A 25,628-nucleotide genomic window follows, 5' to 3' on the forward strand; every position below is an offset into this window, starting at 1 on the left:
AGATTTGGTATAAAGCATGTTTTTTTCCATCTATGGACAGACTTGAAATACAAGACAAAAAAACAACAACTATGCAACAGAGGAAAGATGCAACAGACTAGGTGTGAAAGATGCAGCAGTAGAGTAGTAGCCTATTATAGCCACAAACTAACTGGCAGGAAATCCACAAACCTCACCTCACCTAGCCTATTGCACGTCACTGTCAACATCTTTTGCCAAACTGTTCTGTACATAAAGCTATTGTTCTGCTAAAGAGAGCATGAGCAGTCATTCACCTGCTATCCATCATATCTATCATCAATATTCATCTTATTCATAGTGATCTGAGGGTGCTTGCTTACTATATCAGATGGAGGCAAAGTTTAGAAAACAAATTACTCAGAAGAACGCAACATTTTATTTGTGGAACAATCTCTCAATTCATTTACGTTTGTTGATAACACTTGTCCACAGAAACTTCATTACCCATGAATCACAAAAATGTCGCTTGGATCCTTACGTAGAACGTCACATGATAAGGAATTCAACATGGAGGACATTGGAGTAACTGTTGAAAAAATTCAGGTATGATTCATTTTGACCGTGTACATTTTCACGCCGTTTCACCGTTGTTTTTGAGTATACAAAGCTTTAAAAAGTATAGACAACTTAAAACGTACTATCTTTAGTCTAAAGTCTTATTTGAATACATTTAAATCGTACGTCATCCAACTAAACGTGCCAATTCATTCACGGCACTGTAAATGCTATGTCATGTAAGCTAACATGCTATCGCAACTGGCAAGCTAGGCAACTTTAGCTAGTTAGCTAAACGTTTGTATTTTGGTGTGGCTACGTAGCTATTTATGTTGTGGAGGTAGTATTGGTACGCTTCAAGCTACAACGTAAACAAAATAAGTAAACGGCCGACAGGTAAGGTTAGATAGCGAAGTTAACAAGTCAGAAAACAACCGAATGTAACGTTAGCGAGCTAGCGCGATAAATTTAATTGCATATGACTGAGCCTAATGTTGAATGACTTATTAATTATTAGCCAAGACACCTACCGCAGTAACGTACTTATCCGTTACGGAACAGCACTGAAACAATCGTGGATTGAAATGTCTTCCAATCCGCGTCTCTCACATTTTCTGTCGGTCATCACTCACCCAGCATTAGGCAAGTAAATTAACTAGCTAGCTAGCAACACAACAAACAGTCAGCTAACGTTAGTAACATTAGCTATAGAGTTTTCACAGATTTGGGGGTATGCTCTCAACGTAGAATTTGTGTAAATGTTTGTGTTGTCTTGTGTCTACACAGGACGAAGTGCCTGCCATGCTGAACTCACGACCCCAGACTGGGCTTTCTTTCCTGGCCCCAGAACCAGAAGATCTTGAAGACCTTTACAGCAGATACAAGGTCTGTACTGTGAACAGCTTCTTTGTGTCTATGCTTGACTGTTGAGATCTAATTTCTTTCAGCACCACAAGAAAAGCAATATAAATCATACTGGCCCTTTCTGTGATTTCTTCAATCACTGTAAAGAAGTGAACTATTAAGGTGCCTAGAGAAAGTATTCACACCCCTGGACTATTTCCACAATTTGTTGTTACACCCTGAATTTTAATGGATTTTTTTTGGCCTCTGGCCTACACCCAAAACCTCAATGTCAAAGTGGAATGATATTTTTCTATTTTTTGAAACAAATTAATTAAAAATGAAATGCCGAAATGTATTGAGTCAAGTATTCAACCCCTTTGTATGGCAAGCCTAAATAAGCTCTGAAGTAAAAATGTGCTTAATAAGTTGCATGGACTCACTCTCTGTGCAATAATAGTGTTTAACATGAATTCTGAATGACTACCTCATCTCTGTACGCCACACACAATTATCTGTAAGGTCCCTCAGTTGAGCAGTGAATTTCAAACACAGATTCAACCACAAAGACCAGGGAGAATTTACAATGACTTGCACAGAAGGGCTCATATTGGCAGATTTTTAAATTTATTTTTAAAAACAAACATTGAAAACAGACTTTTAAAAAAAGCGGACATTGAATACCCCTTGGAGCATGGTGAAGTTATTAATTACACTTTTGATGGTGCATCAATACACCGAGCGACTACGAAGTTACAGGCGTCCTTCCTAACTCAGTTGTCGGAAGGAAACAGCTCAGGGATGTCACCATGAGGCCAATGGTAACATTAAAACAGTTTCAGAGTTTAATGGCTGTGATAGGAGAACTGAGGATGGATCAACAATGGTGTTATTTCTCAGCAATATTAGCATAATTGACAGAGTGAAAACGAGAGCCTGTACAGAATAAAAAATATTCCAAAGCGCCATCCTGTTTACAACAAGGCACTGAAGTAATTCTGCAAAAACTGTGGCAAATCAATTAACTTTTTCCTGAAAACAAAGTGTTGTGTTTGGGGCAAATACAGCACAGTACCAGTCTGTATTTTCAAGTATAGTGGTGGCTGTATCATGTTATGGGTATTTATGTAATAGTGAAGGACTGGGGATGTTTCAGGACAAAAAAATAAATGTAATGAAGCTAAGTACAGGCAAAATCCTAGAGGAAAACCTGGTTCAATATATTTTCCACCAGACACTGGGAGATGAATTCAATTTTCAGCAGGACAATAACCTAAAACACAAGGCCAAATCTACACTGGAGTTGCTTACCGAGAAGACGGTGAATGTTCCTTAGTGGCCAAGTTAGTTTTGACTTAAATATATGGCCAGACTTAAACTGTTGTCTAGCAATGATTTGACAGAGTTTAAAGAATAACAAAAATTGGCCAAATCTGGAAGATGGGTAGGAGCAAGCCCATGTAATGCTTTGTAGGTTAGCAGTAAAACCTTGAAATCAGCTCTAGCCATAACAGTAAGCCATTGTAGGGAGGCTAGCACTAGAGTAATATGATCACTATGATTAATCAATAAACATTAATTATCCGTGACACCATTTCCAATCTCCCCTTTACTATTGTAGAAGCTGCAGCAGGAGCTGGAGTTTCTGGAGGTGCAGGAGGAATACATCAAAGATGAACAGAAGAACCTGAAGAAGGAGTTCCTCCACGCCCAGGAGGAGGTGAAGAGGATACAGAGTATCCCCCTGGTCATCGGCCAGTTCCTGGAGGCTGTGGACCAAAACACAGCCATTGTGGGCTCCACCACAGGTACAGTATTTTTACACTTTTGTCTGTCCTCACATAGATTGTGTAGGTAAGCCTCTGGTTGTTGGATCCAGAGACTGGAGACTTGAATCCGAGTCGATATCGGTCCGATTATTGGCCCTTTTCTAGTCTATCGGCCCTTCTCTATCGGCTTTGCTGATTGTCCCTCTGCCTAGCAATTATGCTGCTATGCCAGCCGCCACTCACAACCTGAGCCACGAGCACTGCACAATGCCGATGAATGTCTAGCTGGGAAAATCAGCAGCAGCAGCAAGCTAGCTCATTCTCCAACAGAAAGGTGCAGTATTGAGAAACTGATGAATTGACACAGTGTACAAAATTGCAGATGTGCTTCCCTTATACGGTTAGTTGACAGTTTGTGCAGAAATTCTTTGGTTGTGTAAGCCCACAGTTTCATCAGCTATCCAGTTGGCTGGTCTCAGACAATCCCGCAGGCGAAGGAGGTCCTAGGCTGGCGTGGTTACACGGAGTTTGCGGTTGTGACGCCGGTTGGACATACTGCCAAATTCTCAAAAATGTGGCTTATGGTTGAGAAATTAACATAAAATTATCTGGAAACAGCTCTTGTGGACATTCCTGCAGTCAGCATGCCAATTGCCCAGCTCCCTCAACTTGAGACATCTGTGACATTGTGTTGTGACAAAACTCCACATTTTAGTGGCCTTTATTGTCCCCAGCACAAGGTGAACCTGTGTAATGATCATGCTGTTAAATCAGCTTCTTGTTATGCCACACCTGTCAGGTAGATGGATTTATCTTGGCAAAAGATAAATGCTCACTAACAGGGATATAAACAAATTTGTGCATACATTTGAGAGAAATAACTTTGTGCATATGGAACATTTCTGGGATCTTTTATTTCATCTCATGAAACATGGAACCAACACTTTACATGTTGCGTTTTATATTTTGTTCATTGTATTTATCGTAGTAGCAGTAAACGGCAAGTGATATGAGCGATGGAGAGATGTGAAAGGGAGCGAAGTTGCAGCCTTGCTCTATCCAAATGTAGAAGTAGAATCAAGTTCTAACCCACCCATTTCTTGACAGATAGCTGGAATAGCCAATTGAGATGTTTCAAATTTTGTCCTTGCAGCTGAGTTGTTGAGAGAGAATATTTTCTCCCGGTACCAGAAAATGACATAAAATACTAGTTTCGTAAACATCCTTGTTCACAAATCATAACGTTACGTTGGACTCATTTGTGTTAAATAGATATTTTATATTCTCAAACGAACAGCAGTGCCTATATGATGTCATTCCATACAGGTGTGACATACTAGAGTGATGCTCCTGTGCAAATGTTGATCAGTTGGCTAATATACTGTTAGTCCAAAATGAAGGACTAACAGATTGTCATCTGTAGCGTCATAGACTCCATTGATCAGCCAAAACAAGCTCAATAACTCAATGCATGCACACACTCCTATTGAATATGGATTCACCTGTATTGTGAGTATGCCTATGACATCTTCATTTACCCAGTTTATCAAGATATTTACCATTCAAATAAAGTGACCATTGTTATTTTGTTTGGTAATAACTAAGTCAAATGTATTGTTCGGTTTTAATATTGATGCGTTATTGCATACATGGCTGTCTTTGGGAAATGTTATATTGTATATCTGCCTAAAATATCGGACAACTTTGACCCCTAAAAAATCCATATCGGTCATTCTCTAATAGCCACACACCCATAAGCACCTATATTTTACACAGTAACACCAATGCCTCTTCTTACTGTGATGCTGAACATTTGCCTCTAATATTCACTAATGACATTTCCCCCTCTGTCTTTCCCTGTGCCACCCTCTTTCTCTGCTTCTCTCGTTGTCCACCCCCGTCTCTGTCCACCCCCGTCTCTGTCCACCCCCGTCTCTGTCCACCCCCGTCTCTGTCCACCCCCGTCTCTGTCCACCCCCGTCTCTGTCCACCCCCGTCTCTGTCCACCCCCGTCTCTGTCCACCCCCGTCTCTGTCTCTGTCTATCCCCTTTTCTCGGTTTCTATCCACCCCCTTTTCTCCTTGACTCAGGCTCAAACTACTATGTGCGTATCCTAAGCACCATCGACAGAGAGCTGCTGAAGCCCAATGCGTCGGTGGCCCTGCACAAGCACAGCAATGCCCTGGTGGACGTGCTCCCCCCAGAGGCTGACAGCAGCATCATGATGCTCACATCAGGTACACATACACACTATTCTACCCCCTGGTATGCCTATCCCTTTTGTAATATGGGTCAAAGACGTACAAGGTTTTCAAAGTAGCAAAAAAATAAACATAAATTACAATTCCCTAAAAGGCTTTTGTATGTTCATTGGCGTGTCACCTATGCCCTTATAGAAGTTATATTCAAGAATAAAGCTAATCATTTATTTTTTATTGTGATTCATATGACTGTACCCTAGTAAAATGTCTTTTAGAATAACACTAAATGTTTAAAAAAAAAAATCATAATCACAACATTTCTGCTTCGACTGGCAGAAATATAACTATAACTGAGTCAACAAAACAAAGTTATTGTATTTTAATATAAAATACTGATGTTAGACTGTATGACAATATTTTGTTACCCTGAACACATCGCTACGGCCCACAAATATTGATTAAATGTGATTCCTTGAGCAATAATTTAAGTTATAAAACTGCATAAAAAGACAGGATAAGATGTTTAAAATGTGCAGGCTAGCTGAACTTAGATCGCTTCCATACTAGAGAGAGAGAAATGACCCATGCGCCACACAGATAAAGAACATGGGCTTTACTATGCAGCATAGTTTAATTGGCACATGAGGTACAGTTTAATTGCTTTAATTTAGGATTAAATCAGCATTGAATATTTCAAACAAAGCATTAATTAGAAAACATTCCATAAACATTGTGCAAAAAACAGTTTTGCTTAAAATGTAATCTCCATTTTTCCCCTCTTTTTTTTGAGCATCAGATTTAGTCATTGTATGGATCGGTGGATGATCAGGATTGACATCCTCCTCTGATAGCTGGAAAATGTAATAGTTATCACACTGGCACAGAATAAGATTCACATCCATTAAAAAATATTAGTAGTCTATTAATAGTAGGCTATACAATGATGACACTTAATCAAAGTTTAAAAGTTAAATCAAGGGGGACCTCCCTTTCTCTCTCAAACATGTTTTGTTATTATTTCATTGCTTATGTTAATAATCACTTTACTATAATTTGACCTGTGGCAAAACTTTACATTGCATTAATTTGCATTATTACATGATTATTACATAGTTAATGTTTTCATTATACATTGTTACACTATAAATGGTACATTTCTCTTCAATGCAGGTACATAAATGCAATTTCAAGATGACTACAGACATAGCTACAGAAAATGGCCATCAAACTACTTCATTCAAACTTGTACAGTCTCGATTTTTCATAAAGTCCCCCAAATGTGAAGCAGCTATTAACTAATATAATTCATTTTTATCCATAATTATGTGTGTAATATTATATTAACTAATATAATCCATCAGTTATACCTTATTAACAGTGCAATTAAACATTAACTACAGTGTAATAGTGCAACTTAATGTTAAGTGTTATCCACTCAGCTTTATATCCTATTCTGTTGCTGACGATAGCATGGAAACAATACCTTGCTTTTTTTCTGGCTAGTCTTTCTGGTTCTGCGCTAATCTTTTGTCTGTGCCGTGCAGCCCTCTCCTTATTAGATAACGGCATCTATGCCTTGAAATGCCTTGAAATACCTTAATGCCATACAATTGTTTAAAATTCTATTCAGTATTCATACAAGTAAATATGAATTGCATAATAAACTAGTGAAAACATGGGATAACAAAGCTACTGTCATTCAGCCTAACGAGTGATGTAACATAAAACTTGTTGTGCTGAAGGACAAAAGTGTGATACTGAAGGACAGATTTCATACAAACATATTTAACAGGCAGTTCTTTGGCAACCTATATAAAATAATGACCTTGACCTATAAAGATTATCCTTACTTTTTATATTTAATATAGCTTTTTATAAAATAACATTTAAAAGTAAGTTTTCTGTGTTGTACTGAAGGGCATGCGTTTTTGTTACAAAGGTTACTAGAGGGTGAAAAGGTGAAATCGTAAAATAATTCAGCGATTTACTCACCTCATCACATTGATAGAGCGTCTTCTTTGTGATGTCACACAATTACCATGTTATGTTTTAAAATGGCTTTTTGCCTTTGTTCTACTTTATGACATTGATGAAGTGGAAATGTCCGGACAAAAGTTATTCTCGGTTTAAAATATTTTTTTGATACAGTATTGTCGCCCATTATTCTATATATTGTTGCAAACACTAACACAGTTATGCCATGGGTGTTCATTATTCTTTTTTTAGGATGAATTTCTACATTTTAAAAACGCATCATTCAAATTTTAACCTGGATAGTTACACTGAAGGACACCTTAGAGCTCAATAACTCCCCTATTGTAATAGTTTGCAACACAAATATTTCTGGATGAAAAGAAGGGTAAGAGTGATTGAATATTATATTGATCAATATATTTTTATGTTAAATTAATGGCTTTCGGACACCAAATTTACATGTCTTTGACCCATATATATTGCACAGTTGTGAGTGGAAAAATCATGCATTCATGCGTGCTTACATACATTGCATGCATATTCCACTCATTGATACCTTATCACTTGTAGTGCAGCTCCTCTCTTCTTATGTTATATGCATTATTTTCCTGTATCTCTCCTTGCAGACCAAAAGCCGGATGTGATGTATGCTGACATCGGAGGGATGGATATCCAGAAGCAGGAAGTGAGGGAAGCAGTGGAGCTTCCACTCACACACTTTGAACTCTACAAACAGATTGGCATTGACCCGCCCAGGGGGGTTCTGATGTATGGGCCTCCTGGCTGTGGGAAGACCATGCTGGCCAAGGCTGTGGCTCACCACACTACAGGTAGGCCATTCACCATGTTCACCATTATCTATAGGATGCACTGGTGCTAACATGATTAGGCTATGTTGTCATTTTTTTGTTGCAAATAATTGTCATGTTACCATATCAGTATTTGGTTATTGACCAATGCATTTGATTTGATATCTTGGTCTCTTTCTCTGTCGCTTTCTCTCTCAGCGGCGTTCATCCGTGTGGTAGGCTCTGAGTTTGTGCAGAAGTACCTGGGTGAGGGCCCCCGCATGGTGCGTGACGTCTTCCGGCTGGCCAAGGAAAACGCCCCCGCCATCATCTTCATTGATGAGATCGATGCCATTGCTACCAAGCGTTTTGATGCACAGACTGGAGGTATTTAGAATCAGCTGCACAGAATAGGCTATGGAATGGACTGGTCATTGGCTAATCACTAGCATTGCACATAGCAACCAAATCCAATAAGACAAGCAAAATAGAGCAGATTTACAGATTGGCATTTCTGTTATCAAATGTTTCTACCTGTGTTCTTCAGGGTTCTCAAGGTGCTTAAAGTACTGACATTCAAGTACTGGAATACCTTGAAGATCTGATGTTTTCTCAAGTTGGCACTTAAATGAAAATGAGAGGAGAGGGCCTCCTGAGTAGCGCACAACCGCCCATGATCGGGAGTCCCAATAGGGCTGCGGTATATCGTCTGACACATTAGTGCAGCTGGGTTAAGCGGGCAGGTGTTAAGAAGCGCAGTTTAGCGGGTTATGTTTCGGAGGACACATGACTCGACCTTCGTCTCCCGAGCCCGTTGGGGATCAAAATTTGGGAGAAAAGAGGGGGTTAAAAAAATATATATTGATAGGAGAGGAGAACAGATGATGATCAAATGTGTTAATGAAAAATATTTTTGTGTCTTGACAAAATAATTTCCGGGCAGACTACAGAGTTTTATTTCCTCATGTGTTTCACGCTTGGTTGCCAGGGGAGCTTCCTCATTCCATACACACTGCCAATTATCCAGGCAGGTACTGAACTACAGCCATCACTTCGATGGCTACAATGCAGGGAAAAAGTTGATTCAAATCCTGCCTTTTGTGCATATGGAACATTTCTGGGATCTTTTATTTCAGCTAATGGAACATGGGACCAACACTTTATTTGCGTTTTATATTTTTGTTCACCTTTTTATACCTCTACATCACTGGACCCAACCAACCGACGCCATGTAAGGCGCAAAAAATGCGTCAGACTTTGACATTGCGAGCACGGGTAAATTGACCCTGAAGAGCCACATGAAGGGGGAAAGTCACAACGCTGCATCTTGCGCTGGTGCCAGTTCTACGTTGTGTGACTCTCTGCTACAACCTCCAGAGCTTTTTTTGCCAATCACCTCATTCACAGGGGGCACGCGATATTCCGCTTTATCAAGTGGCATCCGTGCTCCTGCCGTTCTAGTGGCCGTTTACATGCCGTTTTTCTGACACAGCCCACCCGCCCTGCGACACTAAAGCTGCCAGTCAGAAGCAGGATGCTTTTTCGTAGCTATTAACTAGTAGAATGGCTCAATTAAAAACATTCATTATGGGCCTCCCGGGTGGAGCAGTGGTTTAAGGCACTGCATCGCAGTGCCACCGGAGACTCTGGGTTCAAGCCCAGGCTCTGTTGCAGCCGGCCGCGACTGGGAGGTCCATGGGGCGACGCACAATTGGCCATCCGCAATGTGGTTAGGCTACAGGAGCTTGCCACAGGAGTCGCTAGTGCGCAATGAGACAAAGCTATCCCTTCCTAACCCGGATGACGCTGGGCCAATTGTGCGTCGCCCCATGGACCTCCCAGTCGCGGCCGGCTGCAACAGAGCACTGCGCCCGGCCCGTCACGGGTGCACGCTGACCAGGTCGCCAGGTGTACGGTGTTTCTTCCGACACATTGGTGCGGCTGGCTTCCAGGTTGGATGTGCGTTGTGTCAAGAAGCAAGTTGGGTTGTGTTTCGGAGGACGCATGGCTCTCGACCTTCGCCTCTCCCGAGTCCGTACGGGAGTTTCAGCGATGAGACAAGACTGTAATTACTACCCATTTGGAAAGGGGAAAAAAGGGGTAAAAAACTAAAATTATAATAATAAAGTTAAATGAAAATGTGAATAGGAAATGTGTGTTCACCAGTAGACATCTCCCAACACTCTGCTTATCACTTCTCATATTACAAAATCATCAGTACGGAGTGAAACAATGTTTTTGAGTAGAGCTTGTAAGGTAGCCAAGTATTTTTTGTTTGTTTGTGGTGATATATATGAACTATTACAAATTGATGGTCCTTAACAATAAATATTAGTGCTTGGAAAAAGTACTTGAAAGTCCTTGAATTTGACTTGCTACTGTCTGTACGAACCCTGGATCTCACATTTTAGCTGTTTACATTGTTTGATTGAAAAACTACAATGTTCAAATCAGCCTCAACTAAGCAGGTGGAACATGTTTCTGTAAAGGCCCCCTAGTTGCTGTGAGTGTTGGCTAGGCTATGGTTTCTCCTTGGCCCAGATGGAGACAACAGACCCTAGAGCATTGGGGAAATAAATAACATTCACATTTTTTGTGGCCAAGTGATTTGTTTTGACTGCCACCACCATAGAGTTGGATAAAGTTAAGGACAGGGTAGTTGCAGTTAACATCCGGTTAGAGTTGGGAATCGGAAGTTGCCCACAAAACAGAACTACCTGTAAAGATTTCATTAAATGTCATTGTTTAAAGCATCCAGGTGAACAGATTCACACACATCCACAATAGAGACAAACTTGGTTGTGAACTTTATAATTTTGAATGGGATTGATTATTAGGACTGAAAATAAGACCAAGCAGTTATTGGTGTGGTTGAACCCTGACATTGGTAATCCCTCATTGTATTCTCTCCTTCCCAAACAGCTGACAGGGAGGTGCAGAGGATTCTGCTGGAGCTTCTCAACCAAATGGACGGCTTTGACCAGACCGTCAACGTCAAGGTGAGCAAAGTGTGAGAGCGCTATGGGCTTTGCCTCTGACATATTGTCTCCACGGCTTATTGTATGTTGTAGTCCCATTAATGCAGCTAACCTGTAACTTTGTGTGTCACATTGAGAATGTTTATTATTATTATTTTTAAATATGTCTGACCCACCTTTTTGTTTTCTTGTCAGGTGATCATGGCCACCAACAGGGCCGACACCCTGGACCCCGCCCTCCTGCGTCCAGGACGTCTGGACAGAAAGATTGAGTTCCCCCTACCTGACCGCCGACAGAAACGCCTGGTCTTCTCCACCATCACCAGCAAGATGAACCTCTCTGAGGAGGTGGACCTGGAGGACTGTATCCTTATTATGCCCAACTTACAGCAGTCTCTCATAACGTGTGTGTGTTAATGGGTGCAGGTGTGTATTGTACTAGCAGCATCGTGCAATCTTTTCCTGCTCAGAACAAATTCTGTGTCCAGTTCATTGAGTGTGCTTGTAAGTTTTCATTAAATATTTACCTCCTTGATTACCCCTCTGATCTGGAACAATAGTCTCATTAAATGTCAAATGAACCATGACTTTAGTACTCTAACTGAATCCCGCCTTTGTAAAGTCTAATGCACTTCCCCATACCTTTCTTTGGTTGCTAAGTAACCGAAAGAACTCTACATTGTTCAGTGTCATATGTGTTTGCGGTTGTCCTTAACCAGTGTGTAGATGTGGCCAGACCAGACAAGATCTCCGGAGCAGACATCAACTCTATCTGCCAGGAGGTGAGTGGGACCCCGTGCTGTTGGAAGGAAGTCTTCCATGGGGGGGTCAAACTACTCCAAAAGACTGTCAAAGAGTCACAAGTTATTGCGTTTGCTAACTCTTGTTCCAAAGAGAACTAAATATCACCTGTTGTCGGTGTGAGAACTGGAAACACTCTTTTAAATGTTATAATTCTTTCATTCCTCCCACTCAGGCTGGCATGCTGGCAGTCCGTGAAAATAGGTACATTGTCCTGGCCAAGGACTTTGAGAAGGCCTACAAGACTGTTATCAAGAAGGATGAGCAGGAGCATGAGTTCTACAAGTAGAAAGTAACCCCCCCCTCTCTAAAAAATAAATTAAAAGGCATTCACACAATTTTGTGTGATTTATGTGTGTTTGTCTACTACCGTGTTCATTTGGTTTCAGACTGACTAACACACACACACATAGTGAATGGACTGTCTTTATGTGCTCTGCAGGTTCTTAAGTATGTTTTACTTGACTGTAGCTAGTATAATGGCCGAGAGTTTGTACCTGTAATGTACTCACTGATTAAACAGTACTCTAAAAAATATTAAAGAAGTTTTCCATAAAAATGTAAGAAGTATGCATAGTTGGTCTTTATTGTTCATGTGGACTGAAATATACTGGTTTAAAGTCTGATGTAACAAGACAAACACACTAACATGCCCAGGGTCATCTGCAGTGGTAGCCATACATTTGATAGATAAAGTGACTGTTGGTCATAGAGCCTCTGACTAGGAACAGAGCGCCAAGAATAGTCTAGGCACCACTGATGCGGGGTCCTCCGTTAGAGGGGACATGGCGGCTTCTTTCCCTCTCTGTCTGCCCATGATTCAAAGCAGTTCAGCCTCACACCACAAGGGGAGAAAGACTTTCTGTTAGTCAAGCTCTCTGGAGATGGACATGAACTATTAAGGGCAAGATTGTGGTTTAGAAAGTAAAAGGCCCCTCATACAGTAAATCAATTGGAATAGTACCCACTTGTGTCCTAATGGGAAACATGGGCAGGTGGTCAGTGACTGGGTCAAGGTAGTTGGTGTAGAGGTCAATGGTTACAGACTCCAGGTCCTGTGACATCTTGGCGAAGATTGGTCCCAGGTCATGGTTTGGTAGCATCAGTGGCGGTTCTGGCTGGTATGGCTCACTGGGCGAATCCCCCCCCCCTCCCTTCAGCTCCTCTCTGCTTCAGCTACGGTCACTGAAAGAATAAGACAAAAATTCGGAGAGCAGTCCACAAATTTGGGTACATTTCTGAGAGATCTCTTTCGTATATAAATATCAGCAGCTCAAGCAGGGTCATTGTCTAAGATGTCAAGTTCTTCAGTTCCTGTGCAAGCTCTCTGCCATCCAAGTTTGAGTGTTCTTTATAGTGCAGTGTCATACTAAGGGCCTCGTTGTTCTGTCAGCTCCTCATTTGAGAGACTTTGGAAGGTTGACCGCACTCAACTTCTCTCCCACATTTTCCAATGTGGAAAATCTTTCCTGAAGGGCTGAGGTTGCAGCATCAACAACGACATTGAAAAATGTCACCTCCAGCTTCTTCAGATCATCACTCAAAGGCTCATCAAATGATTTGTATGAGAAGTGCCACTTTGTGGATCTCAGACTTTTTTGTTGTAGAACTGCCTCTACTGCCTCTACTGCCTCTAGCCTGTCTAGCTCACAAACTAGAATCAGGGCACTCACTCCGACAAGGTTAATTGACCCACAGTGACATGAAATCATTGACGTGACGTGCAAATGTCACCATTCCCCCCAAAATTGTGCCTCCCCTGGCAAGATGAGCGCCCAGGGCGGCAGCCCATGTCGCCCATACCTAAATCCGCCACTGGGTAGCATCCTTTGACCAGGGCAGAGACTGCGCCACATTGCTGACACTACAGCATCCAAGGTGGACTGGGGCTTCCAGGAGTGGAACTGAGTAAGAGGTGGAAGCTTGGACATTCTGAAGAAAGGTTTGGACAACCAAATTCAAATGTGTGTGTGATCATTAACGGCCATAACTATTTGTTCATAACTACAGTTTCAGAGGATCAATCCATCACCTTAAGGTGGCATGTAGTTATTTGTCAGATTATAGAAATATATTTAGTTTAGATATGTTAGTGATCATGAAAAGGCTATTCATTTTGGTAACCACTTCATTGCCTTTATTTAACTCCTGCCAGTGGACCAGTAATTTAACCTACATTTAACAACTACCTAGTCCCATAACGTAGAATACTGAACTATTGAGTGGATTCCTTACCTTTTAAATAAGATGTTTTGTGTTGAAATACGCCAAAAAGTCAGTACTTTGGCCATGACCACAATTGGTTTACAGTTGATTTTCAACTAAGAGATGAGGGATGCACCATTCTAGAATCTAGAACACATCTATTACAATAGAATACTTTATTTTCTCCCATCTGCCATTTGGTATAAAATCTATATTTTATTTGAAAGTACAATTTCTACATAAAAGCACAACTCAGAACGTGTACGATAGATACAGTAGTAGGTCTAAATAAACAAGTGTAATTTGTATTACACAATTTCTGTAATTGATATTTACCATGTCTCGAGTCAAGCATATCGTGTTTTCCTCGTTCTATATTCAGTAACCCATAACACAAAAGGGTCGTTATGTCACTGTGTACTACCCAACGTCACCCCATTCAATTGTATTGTCGGTGCATTAATTTAATTATTGTGAAACCAAAACAGTAAGTCGTGGTGAAAATCAGGACATGCATACAGCACGAAAAGGTTCGAGGAGGTGCGCTAAACTAACTCTTAAAGTCTCTGCCGACGTTACCATTCATTACTACAAGCAAAACCAAACAGCTGTGTGCATCACTTCCTGTACTGGTTCTACATGTGAAGTGTGGCTGAAGAAGCCGCATTTCAACTTCGAAACGCAACCCTGGAGCAACTCGAATTGTGAAAGTGATGTTTAGTAATTCTGTTGCATGGAATAAATTAGGAAAGGAACCATTAAGCTATCCACGAACAAGAGGGGTGGAATGGTAAACACCGTCTCGTGCGTTTAGTTGGTAAGCTGGCCACAGTTTATTTATTTTTTATCTAGCTAACTAGCTAATAATGCTAACTGGATAGCCAGCAACGTTACGTTTAACAAATCATGACCGTGTATGAAATAAGTTAGCTAGTCGTTAGCAAGCTAACAAACCAGAAGGAAGTGGAGTCAGTGACGTTAGTTTGCCGGCTTTTATTGCTTGTTTCTCCGTCACATTTGCTAGTTAGTCCGTAGCTAATGTTGGCTATCTAAAATGTTAAATATTTATTTATTGTGGCAGCTTTAACAAGAGTTGTTGAGGCAAGGCTCGAGCCCAGGTAAATTAGCTACGCCAGAAATGGTGGAATCTTTGGTTACATCATCATGACTCTCGTACAAAATCTAAAGTAAGACTTGAATGGTCTAATAATGTAAAAACACAAAACGGATTAATTTACTGAACACCATAGTGTGTGTGGGCAGGCGACATGGTATTGTTGCATCTGTTCATGTCTGTGACCAAGCAAAAAAATCTTATTCCGTAGGAATAGCTGGGTGATTTTGTTTTATTTCATCTTTATTTAACCAGACACGTCAGTTAAGAACAAATTCTTATTTACAGTGACGGATTTAGCAAATAGGTTAGATTTTAGAGAGAGAATGAGAATATATATTTTTTCTTCTCTCACAACCTTTATTAAGACTAAAATAACCGTAAACTTTTGGGTTAACAGCCATGTTCAGGGACCGATCGACTATTTTTTTTTTGTTTACGTCGTCAGCTCGGGGATTTGATCTAGCAACCTTTCGGTTACTGGCACAACGCTCTAACCACTAGGCTACCTGCATATTAGAAGTGCATAAGCCATTTGTTACTTTAAAAAAAAATTATACAGACAATATGGTCTCTTAAGTATTTTGTCGTTACCACCACGACAAGCAAATATATATTGTGTTTTTTTCAAGTGTGTACTTTGTTACCATGTATATGAATAGTGACAGCTGAGCACATGGAGGGAAATTCACATTTTGATTGCGGGAAATTATAGAAAAATTAAGGTAAATATAATATTTGTATTGAATGTCATTACCAAGTAGGCTATAATTAAAACAAATTGTTACATTTAAAAAAAATAGTTTTGATTATTTATTTAGGATACATTGTATGCTAGCTATTCAACTGGAGTTAGCATGTCATTCCCACCACACTTGATTACCACCCCATAATGAACTGTGATGGTAAGGAAAGAATGTGGTAATGACGAAATGTATTAGTTCATAAATTTTTACGAACCTTAAGACCTGAAAAGACTAATTGCATATATGATTAAGTTGAAATTGAACACTTATTTGCTATTACATTTTGTATTATGTTAGGATGATGGAGTGATTGTGATGTCTATTTATGTGACTTACTATGGTTATTACTGACTTCAATTATTTTCTATGAGATGCCCCCTAAATCAACCAAGGAGAGGACAAGGACATACTTTTGTGTATATATAGTGTATGTGGACACCCATTCAAAATAGTGGATTCTGCTATTTCAGCCACACCCGTTGCTGAAAGGTGAATCAAATTCAGCACACAGCCATGCAATCTCCACAGACAAACATTGACAGTAGAATGGCCCTTACTGAAGAGAGCAGCGACTTTCAATGTGGCACAGTCATAGGATGCCCCCATTTCCAACAAGTCCGTTCATAAAATGTAAGCCCTGATATAGCAGCACTGGTCAACTGTAACAGACAACTGAGGACAGGTGATTTTTACGCGCGTCAGCACCCGGCAGTCCCGTTCTGTGAGCTTGTGTGGTCTACCACTTGTGGTTGAGCCGTTGTTGCTCCTAGACGTTTCCACTTCACAATAACAGCACTTGCAACACTTGCTACCGAATTCCGCACTGCCTCCGGTAGCAACGTCAGCAAAATAACTCTCGTCGGGAGCTTCATGAAATGGGTTTCCATTTCCGAGCAGCCCCGCCCAAGCATAAGATCACCATGCACAATGCCAAGCGTCGGCTGGAGTGGTGTAAAGCTCTCTGCCATTGGACTCTGGAGCAGTGGAAATGCACTCTGTTGAGTGATGAATCATGCTTCACTATCTGACAGTCCAACGGATGACTCTGGATTTGGTAGATGCCAGGAAAAAGATACCTGCCCCATGCATAGTGCCAACCTTACGTTTGGTGGAGGATGAATAATGGTCTTAGGCTATTTTTCATGGTTCGGGCTAGGCCCCTTAGTTCCGATGAAGGGAAATCTTAACCCTCCAGCTTACAATGACATTATAGACGTTTTTGCCTTTCCAACTTTGTGGCAAAAGTTTGGAGAAGTCATGCTGAAACAGTAAAGGGCCAATGCCCCCGCGCACAAAGTGAGGGTCCCATACATAAATGGTTTGTTGAGATTGGTGTGGAAGAACTTGACTGGCCTGCACAGAGCCCTGACCTCAACCCCATCAAACACTTTTGGGATGAATCGGAACTAATGGTCTGTTCTGTATCTTCAACAAAATTAAACATACTACTGTGACATCAGTTTTTTATGAAATGCCATTTCCACCACAGTGTCATTACTATCACCGTACATATTTGAAGCAAATGTGTATTAATTACAGTTGATATTGATTATTTTTGCCGTATGTGAACCTTGTATGTTTGTTCTTAAGATAATTCCTAAAATAATTTAAAATATTACAATTTTAATGTGGTAAATACATGTTTGAGTATCTTCAAGGCCTATATGGACATTTAGACATGACAATGATAAATACATGTAATCAAAACTACCGTAGGCACAATTTTTATGCAATTTCCTTTTCAACTAAAATAGCACATTTTATGAAGTGGTGGCAATGACATTTCCCCTCGGGTATATGGGGAAACCAATAAAAATGTTTAATTTCTTTAAGTGCTATGGTCTTAGACTCTTAGATCTTGTTTCCAGACAGAGTGAAGAACATATTCAGAGATAAGCAGTTTCAAGAGGTTTAAATTTCAAAAACATTTAACATCCAGAAGTGCCTGTATTTTCAAAATCAACCAGCTATGATGGAAGACTTGTATACTCAAGGTTTAGTAGTATCCTGTGTACAGTTCCTGAACCAGGATCATTTTAAATCCACCTAGCAGCCTCTCTGTAAACAGGATTAGGAGGGAGTGAATGTAATTTAAAAACAGTTTGTGCAATCAAGCTCAGAAAGTGGTCTGTCTTTTGTTTTCTATATTTGCCCAGCCATGGCTGTTTGCTATCTTTTGAAGGTGGACAAAAGGGGCAGCAGGTAGCCTAGTGGTTAGAGCGATGGTCCAGTAACCGAAAGGTTGCTTGATCGAATCCCTAGCTGACAAGGTAAAAATCGGTCGTTCTGCCCCTGAACAAGGCAGTTAGCCTACCGGGGAACAGTGGGTTGTCTTTGTAAATAAGAATTTGTTCTTAACTGACTTGCCTAGTTCAAAAAAAAAAAAAAAACTGCTCTGTAATCTGTTTGCTTTGGGCAGTGTCATTTGAGCTGGGCAAACCTTACTCCCTATTCTCCTCTCTGTTTTAAATAGTTTCCAGAGTGAGAAATGGCCACAACGACCCCGTCACAAGAGCTGTCAGGTTGACTGAGTGAATACTGGCTCTAACGTTAGACTTGCAGAGGGGACTGTATTATAGGACTCTGCGGTGTTCATGGGATAAGAGCCTGACTTTATCAATGCAGATGTCTACTGAACAGCAAGATCCTATCACAGAGTTTCCAAACTTGTTCGTATTTGCTTACGATTCCTCCCATTTGGTGGGTGTGGCTTGAAGCAATGAGTGATGTATTTAAAGGGCAGTGGCCATGCTGACAGCGTTCCCGAAAACCTCAACCCAACCCCTCACTGTTTTTCAACTGGTCGTTCAGTACGGCACTGTTTGCGATCAATTGAACGTTCCAGAATGTAAAAACATACTGAACTCAGCTCTGGTCTGTACAGACATTACTTTTCGAAAGTTTGGGGTCACTTAGAAATGTCCTTGTTTTTGAAAGAAAAGCACATTTTCTTTGTTCATTCAAATAACATCAAATTGATCAGAAATACAGTGTAGACATTGTTAATGTTGTAAATGACTATTGTAGCTGGAAACGGCAGATTTTTTAATTTTTTTTGTGGAATATCTACATAGGTGTACAGAGGCCCATTATCAGCAACCATACCTCCTGTGTTCCAATGGCACATTGTGTTAGCTAATCCAGAGTTGCAAAGAAAAAGCCATATGTCACTGGCCAATAAAAAAAAAGATTAAGATGGGCAAAAGAACACACTAAACCAGCATCCCGGAGTCGCCTCTTCACTGTTGATATTGAGACTGGTGTTTTGCATGTACTATTTAATGAAGCTGCCAGTTGAGGACTTGTAAGGCGTCTGTTTCTCAAACTAGACACTAATGTACTGTCCTCTTGCTCAGTTGTGCACCGGGCCTCCCACTCCTCTTTCTATTCTGGTTAGGGCCAGTTTGCACTGTTCTGTGAAGGGAGTAGTACAGAGCGTTGTACGAGATCTTCAGTTTCTTGGCAATTTCTCGCATGGAATAGCCTTCATTTCTCAGAACAAGAATAGACTGACGAGTTTCAGAAGAAAGGTATTTGTTTCTGGCCATTTTGAGCCTGTAATCGAACCCACAAATGCTGATGCTCCAGATACTCAACTAGTCTAAAGAAGGCCAGTTTATTTGCTTCTTTAATTAGCACAACAGTTTTCAGCGGTGCTAACATGATTGCAAAAGGCGTTTCTAATGATCAATTAGCCTTTTGAAATGATAAACTAGGATTAGCAAACACAATGTGCCATTGGAACACATGGGGGATGGTTGCTCTCCATTTGTGGAAGAGACTGCAATGATTGCTTGTTTGATGCTGAATATGCAAAAACAGGATTTTACAACAGTTAGCGAACTACTGTTTACACAATCAGCCAACCAGTGCTGTGTAACCATTCATTTGCTACCATTTAACATGTATTGGACATTACAAAGATATGGATTTTTGTAACAAAGCCCTTTTACTACTTCCCCAGAGTCAGATGAACTCATGGATACCATTTTATGTCTCTGCATCCAGTATGAAGGAAGTTGGAGGTTGTGTTGGTAGTGTTAGCGCAATGACAGAGTCTATGGTATCTACTAGTATGCTAGCAGTTACCATAGACTTCCAGTCATTGCACTAACGCTAGTTAGCAATTGTGCTAACGCTAGTTAGCGATTTCTTTCCAACTGCGCTCAGAGACATAGAAATGCTATCCACAAGTTCATTGGACTCTGGGGAAGTAGATAAAGGGCTTGGTTGACAAAATCCTGAATTAACCCTTTTATGGTCTGAAGTGCACTTGCCCATTAGCCAAGTAAGGAGTAGGCTTTTGGTTGCCTGTCAGATATGATCACTTACATGCAGAAATGCAATATTCTGTCTTTTATATGAACGTAGTGAATGAACCACACATTTTTATGGTGTGTGGTTGTTTTCAGTGTAAACTGTCACCTGCCCAATGGAACAACCACAGAGTAAGCTCAACTTGCACGACTGCTCAGTTCACTTGCCCTAGGTGAAAAGGCAACTTGTTATGCCTGTTGATACTTGTGGCTGTTTCATTAGTGTTAGCCTTCCTATTTGTCAGATCCATTGCTGACCCTGCTCCCTTTCTGTCCAATCAGGGCAAGACATTACATTTTCCCCCAACACAATCTAACAATGATGTTGAACCTGTCCCAGGCTGCCATCTATATGTTTTTTGTCCAGTACTCTGGAATGATAGTAGCGGTGGAAAGGCAACACATTCGCCGTGTCTGTGTGACTCTTAGTGCCCTTTTTTGTTATGTTTATGTGGTTATGCTCAGTTTTTCTGGTTGGTCCCTATGGTTGTCATTGCTTAGCTACTGAGCCGTGCAGCTTGTCATCATGGTTGCAATGAGTGTGCTGTCCCAGAGGTGTGTGTGGGTACTTGAGCCACAAATAAACTTTGCGCTATGGAAACTCCTCAAACTAGTTACTACCCAAGCAGCAGTAGACAGTAAAGGAGAAGCTGTAGAGAATTTTTTTTCTTTTTTTCTCTTCAGCGGTGAGCCTGTCCCAGTGGACTCAGACCTGAGGGAGCAGCTAAAGAGACATTTGCCAGCTGCAATGACAATGAATGGCCAGTGTGTTGCCATGGGATGCTATGACAAGGGCGCTAGCCCTCATTAATATGATGACACTTTTTTTCACACTGTGTATGCTAATGTTTTAATTGCCTGGAGCGCGTTCTACGGGTGCATGCTGCTATGGTGACCAGTTAGCTGAGATAAGGCGGGGCTTTACCTAGAAAATACTTGTAGATGACCTGGAGCCAGTGGGTTTGGCGACGAGTATGAAGCGATTGCCAGCCAACGAGAGCATACAGGTTGCAGTGGTGGATAGTATATGGGGCTTTGGTGACAAAACAGATGGCACTGTGATAGACTGCATCCAATTTGTTGAGTAGTGTTGGAGGGTATTTTGTAAATGACATCGCCGATGTCAAGGATGGTCAGTTTTACGAAGGTATGTTTGGCAGCATGAGGATGCTTTGTTCCGATTCTGGATTGGAGATGCTTAATGTGAGCCTGGAAGGAGAGTTTACAGTCTAAACAGACACCTAAGTACTTGTAGTTGTCCGCATATTCTAAGTCAGAACCGTCCAGAGTAGTGATAGATGGGCAGGTGCGGTTGAAGAGCATGCATTTAGTTTTACTTGCATTTAAGAGCAGTTGAAGGCCACGGAAGGAGAGTTGTATGACATTGAAGCTCGCCTGGAGGTTAGTTAGTGTCCAAAGAAGGGCCAGAAGTATACAGAATGGTGTAGTCTGCGGAGAGGTGGATCAGAGAATCACCAGCAGCAAGAGCGACATCATTGAGGTGTACAGAGAAGAGAGTCGGCCCGAGAATTGAACCCTGTGGCACCCCCATAGACTGCCAGAGGCCCGGACAGCAGGCCCCCCTGATTTGACACACTGAACTCTATCGGAGAAGTAGTTGGTGATCCAGGCGAGGCAGTCATTTGAGAAACCAAGGCTATAAGAATGTGGTGATTGACAGCGTAGAAAGCCTTGGCTAGGTCGATGACTACGGCTGCACAGTATTGTCTCTTATCGATGGCGGTTAAGATATCGTTTCGGACCTTTGAACGTGGCTGAGGTGCACCCATGACCAGCTTTGAAACCAGATTGCATAGCGGAGAAGGTACGGTTGGATTCAAAATGGTCTGTAATCTGTTTCTTAACTTGGCTTTCGAAGACCTTAGAAAGGCAGGGTAGGATGGATATAGGTCTGTAGCAGTTTGTGCCTGGAGTGTCTCCCTATTGTGTATTGTCACCTTACACCTGAGAGTGGTAGTGAGCCGAGGGGGAGAGCTGTTTCGTCTACTCTTTCCCCTCACATGGTTTCTGTAAGCTTTGTTCATATCGTATCTTTCTTCCTATACCCTCACACAGGGTGATAACAGCTTTGTTGAGCAAGAGGTGACACATAGACGTCTTGTGACTCATGGCAATAGATAAAGAATGAGCTAGTGACACTAGATAATGCAGTGGATATGACCAGTAACTTCATCAGACAGGCTTGACAGGTATAGTATTTGTGGCAGTTTGCTTCGTAATGGAACACTGGTGGCAGGTGATATGTTGGTAAGGTTCTTTTGACAATCCTGAGGTGAAACGTAGCAGAAGTCTGCATGACTCTAAGTGGAGCCTATCTTCAGTGTGGAGAACTGAATGGTTCTGAATAGAGTGCAAGGATTTGAGGGCCTTTTCCGCCCAAGCTTCAAAGCTGTTTTGGAGCAGATTTGCAGACTACAGAGATCACAAGGTTAAAGCTGGAAAGCACAGTCTTCCACAGCTGACAGATGCTGACGGATGGATGGATATAGTACGCGTTCCTCTAATCAGATGAACATGGCATCGCTCCAGTCCCTCATCCTTCTTTTTGTGTCTGGCATCCCGCTCTGCTTCGGCAGGTTAAGGCTTTGGCAGCAGACTAACGCATCAACTGTTTCTATCCCATCCTCTTCCTCTTCCTCCCACTCCTACACCCCCACTGCTGCTCTGCAGCTCTCCTTTGGGACAGACACACACCAGATGTTTTCGAGTACGTGGCTACTTTCCGCCACTCTTTTCTTCTCTTCTGTTGCGCTGCCTGTCTTTGCTTTTTGCTGTGGGGGGGGGGTGTCGTCGTCGTTCTGTATTTCCCAGCAGTCTGTTGAGCTGGCTGGCTGACTGCTCCCCTCCCCCGGGACTGCGGGTCTCTTAGTGGGTCCCCTGTGCCTGGCCGACAGACTGGTGCCCCCCCTTCCATCCATCCCCACCTTGTTTCTCTCTCTACCCTCAGCACCCTCGATGACTACTATTCTCTCATCCATTCCAGTGTGTGCGTGTATGCATGTGTACATACAGTATACATGTAATAGTGATGGCTCCAGGCAGAAAAGGATTGTCCCATATCTTGCCTGTAATCTTCCATAGCTGCCATCACTCAGTTTAAAGTGTGTGCTGCTGTACTGTCTGAGGAGGAGGGGGCGACGTGAGGAGGTGGAAGAACACTGGAGGGAAGATATTTGTTTTGGCTGACTCGGGCCTGCATGAGCTAGTCATGCCAGTTCTTTCTACCTCTTTGACTTTCAAATGTCGGGACTCGAGAGAGGGAATGTAGCCTAGATTGAATGCTGGCGAGACAACTAAACTAGCTACTTGCATTGGGCCTACTCTGCCTACTCTGCGTCCTCTCTCCCTCTCCTTTTGTCATTCTCAGATTCCCTCACATAGCATCACATAGCCTGAGGAACAGGGGCATCGAAATCAAGTCACTGGCTCTTTTTATGTGTGTGCTGAGAAGGCAAGGCCCTGGCTTTGTCAAGGGAGTTGCCAGCTGCCAAGTTGTCCTGCTACACTATATCCCAGGTAGCAACCCTATATCCCATTTCAAGTCAATACGGCCCCTGAGAGCTTAACCGGGCTGGGATGATACTATACACACCCTGTTGATCAGCTGACTTCATGTTAACACCTGTGAAACTGCAATGGACATTGGACATGCGGCAGTATAGTGTGCATTTAAACCATAGTAAATGAAGGGTATCATGTTTGCTCTAAGGATTTAGCCACTATGCCTATATGGTTGCTGTCTATATGATGCTGCTGGCCACACTCATTTGAGAGGACTGCCTGAAGTTTCACCTTACACCTGCTCATATTTAAAGTTGAAAGAAAAAAAAGTACTCATCAAAAGCAAATTGTTTTTTTCCTTCTTCCTCTCCTCACTCCCTCCCCCTTTCTAACTCTCCTTCCTGTTCCAGTATCTCCACATTTTGCTGACTCATGTCATGCTCTCACCCTCTTGTCTTTCCATTTCTCTGTCTCTCTGTCTCTCTGTCTCTCTGTCTCTCTGTCTCTCTGTCTGTCTGTCTGTCTGTCTGTCTGTCTGTCTGTCTGTCTGTCTGTCTGTCTGTCTGTCTGTCTGTCTGTCTGTCTGTCTGTCTCTGTCTGTCTCTGTCTGTCTCTGTCTGTCTCTGTCTGTCTCTGTCTGTCTCTGTCTGTCTCTGTCTGTCTCTGTCTCTGTCTCTGTCTCTGTCTCTGTCTCTGTCTCTGTGTGTGTAATGAACTTGTTTCCTCATTGTCTGGAGATTAAGGAGTATTGAAGCTGAAAAGGCGGGGTAAGGGAGATTTCTGTTGAAACTGATGTGCTCACATTTGCAGATCTCACACATGCATATCAGGGTTTTCAGGGCTTCTGTTATGTAAATGTGGAAACTGACATTTGACCAGCAGCACTTAAATTTACCAGACATTTGAGAAATGTACCGAACCCATGTGCATTGGGTGCATAACCTGAATAGGGCGTCCACCCACGGTGCTCAGAATGACAATCACATTTAGAAAATGTAAATAAATAAATGTAAGTTGAGGATGCAAGGACGTGTATCCTTACTGTGCATTTTGAAGATGAGAAACAAACCCAATCACTAGCATAGGCCGAGCATGAGTTTCAAGTTTGGGGAAGCACATTTTCACCATCAAAATGCACCATTATAATATAGCATTCCATGCATCATCGCATTTGCAGATCAAATCAAATCAAATCAAATTTATTTATATAGCCCTTCGTACATCGGCTGATATCTCAAAGTGCTGTACAGAAACCCAGCCTAAAACCCCAAACAGCAAGCAATGCAGGTGGAGAAGCTGTAAGAGCCTACTATTTGTAATGTGATGAGTAGATTGGATAGTCATTTAGGCTAATAATAATACTCGGACTGCTCAGTGCATGGCTGAACGCGTGTAGTGTAGAGGCCTTGGCTATAGTCTGTCGAATATGTTTCTTTCCTAGGCTACATAGAACAACGTTAAAAAGCAATGGAACTGATGCGACGGATAAGAACGTTTAGTTTAAAATGTTGATGAACCTATTTTTGTTCTTAACATTATTAGTGCAGCAATTCACACAATGCAACGTGTGAATGTGCATTTGGCTACCGGACAATGAAACAAAGTTGACGACCAATGGCACATGAGAGAATTAGGCTACTAGTGTCTGGCATATGGATGTCTGTATAAAATAATTGCCTCCCGGATATGGTCAGATTTTGTCTAGGCTACTTTGAAGCAAGGTAAAACATGCCTCTTAATATGTTATAAAACTTTCAGGTTTCAAGCAATTACAGTGCATTCGGAAATAATTCAGAATTCCACATTTTTATAAATTACAGCCTTATTCTAAAATGTATGAAATATTCCCCCCCCC

The 25,628-nt window shown here is 41.7% G+C and overlaps 2 protein-coding genes across 2 annotated transcripts in view; both read left to right on the plus strand.

Moving 5' to 3' along the window:
* The first annotated feature begins 434 nt into the window (after positions 1-434).
* Positions 435-12,434, plus strand: LOC109909389 (26S proteasome regulatory subunit 6B). Its single transcript, XM_020508448.2, has 10 exons — positions 435-564; positions 1,303-1,401; positions 2,981-3,167; positions 5,219-5,365; positions 7,930-8,133; positions 8,311-8,478; positions 11,014-11,090; positions 11,265-11,433; positions 11,796-11,851; positions 12,046-12,434. The coding sequence occupies exons 1-10, from the start codon at positions 481-483 to the stop codon at positions 12,157-12,159; spliced, it is 1,305 nt and encodes a 434-aa protein (XP_020364037.1). The 5' UTR covers positions 435-480; the 3' UTR covers positions 12,160-12,434.
* Positions 12,435-14,679: 2,245 nt separating this feature from the next.
* The window catches only part of LOC109909400 (beta-1,4-galactosyltransferase 3), a 29,269-nt gene continuing 18,320 nt past the window's right edge, over positions 14,680-25,628 (plus strand). The window contains exon 1 of the mRNA XM_020508456.2: positions 14,680-14,892. The gene's annotated coding sequence lies outside the window, so the exon portion shown is untranslated. The remainder of the gene's footprint in view (positions 14,893-25,628) is intronic.

This window comes from Oncorhynchus kisutch, linkage group LG2 (genome assembly GCF_002021735.2).
Source record: "Oncorhynchus kisutch isolate 150728-3 linkage group LG2, Okis_V2, whole genome shotgun sequence".
In the NCBI taxonomy this organism is placed as follows: Eukaryota; Metazoa; Chordata; class Actinopteri; order Salmoniformes; family Salmonidae; genus Oncorhynchus; species Oncorhynchus kisutch.

What these genes read in the sequence shown, in the direction of transcription:
- LOC109909389 (XM_020508448.2), top strand. Translation starts at nt 481, where the DNA reads ATGTCGCTTGGATCCTTACGTAGAACGTCACATGATAAGGAATTCAAC. An exon ending in TAACTGTTGAAAAAATTCAG is followed by an intron (nt 565 to 1,302) that starts GTATGATTCATT and finishes GTGTCTACACAG; the next exon opens with GACGAAGTGCCTGCCATGCT. An exon ending in TTTTGATGCACAGACTGGAG is followed by an intron (nt 8,479 to 11,013) that starts GTATTTAGAATC and finishes CTTCCCAAACAG; the next exon opens with CTGACAGGGAGGTGCAGAGG.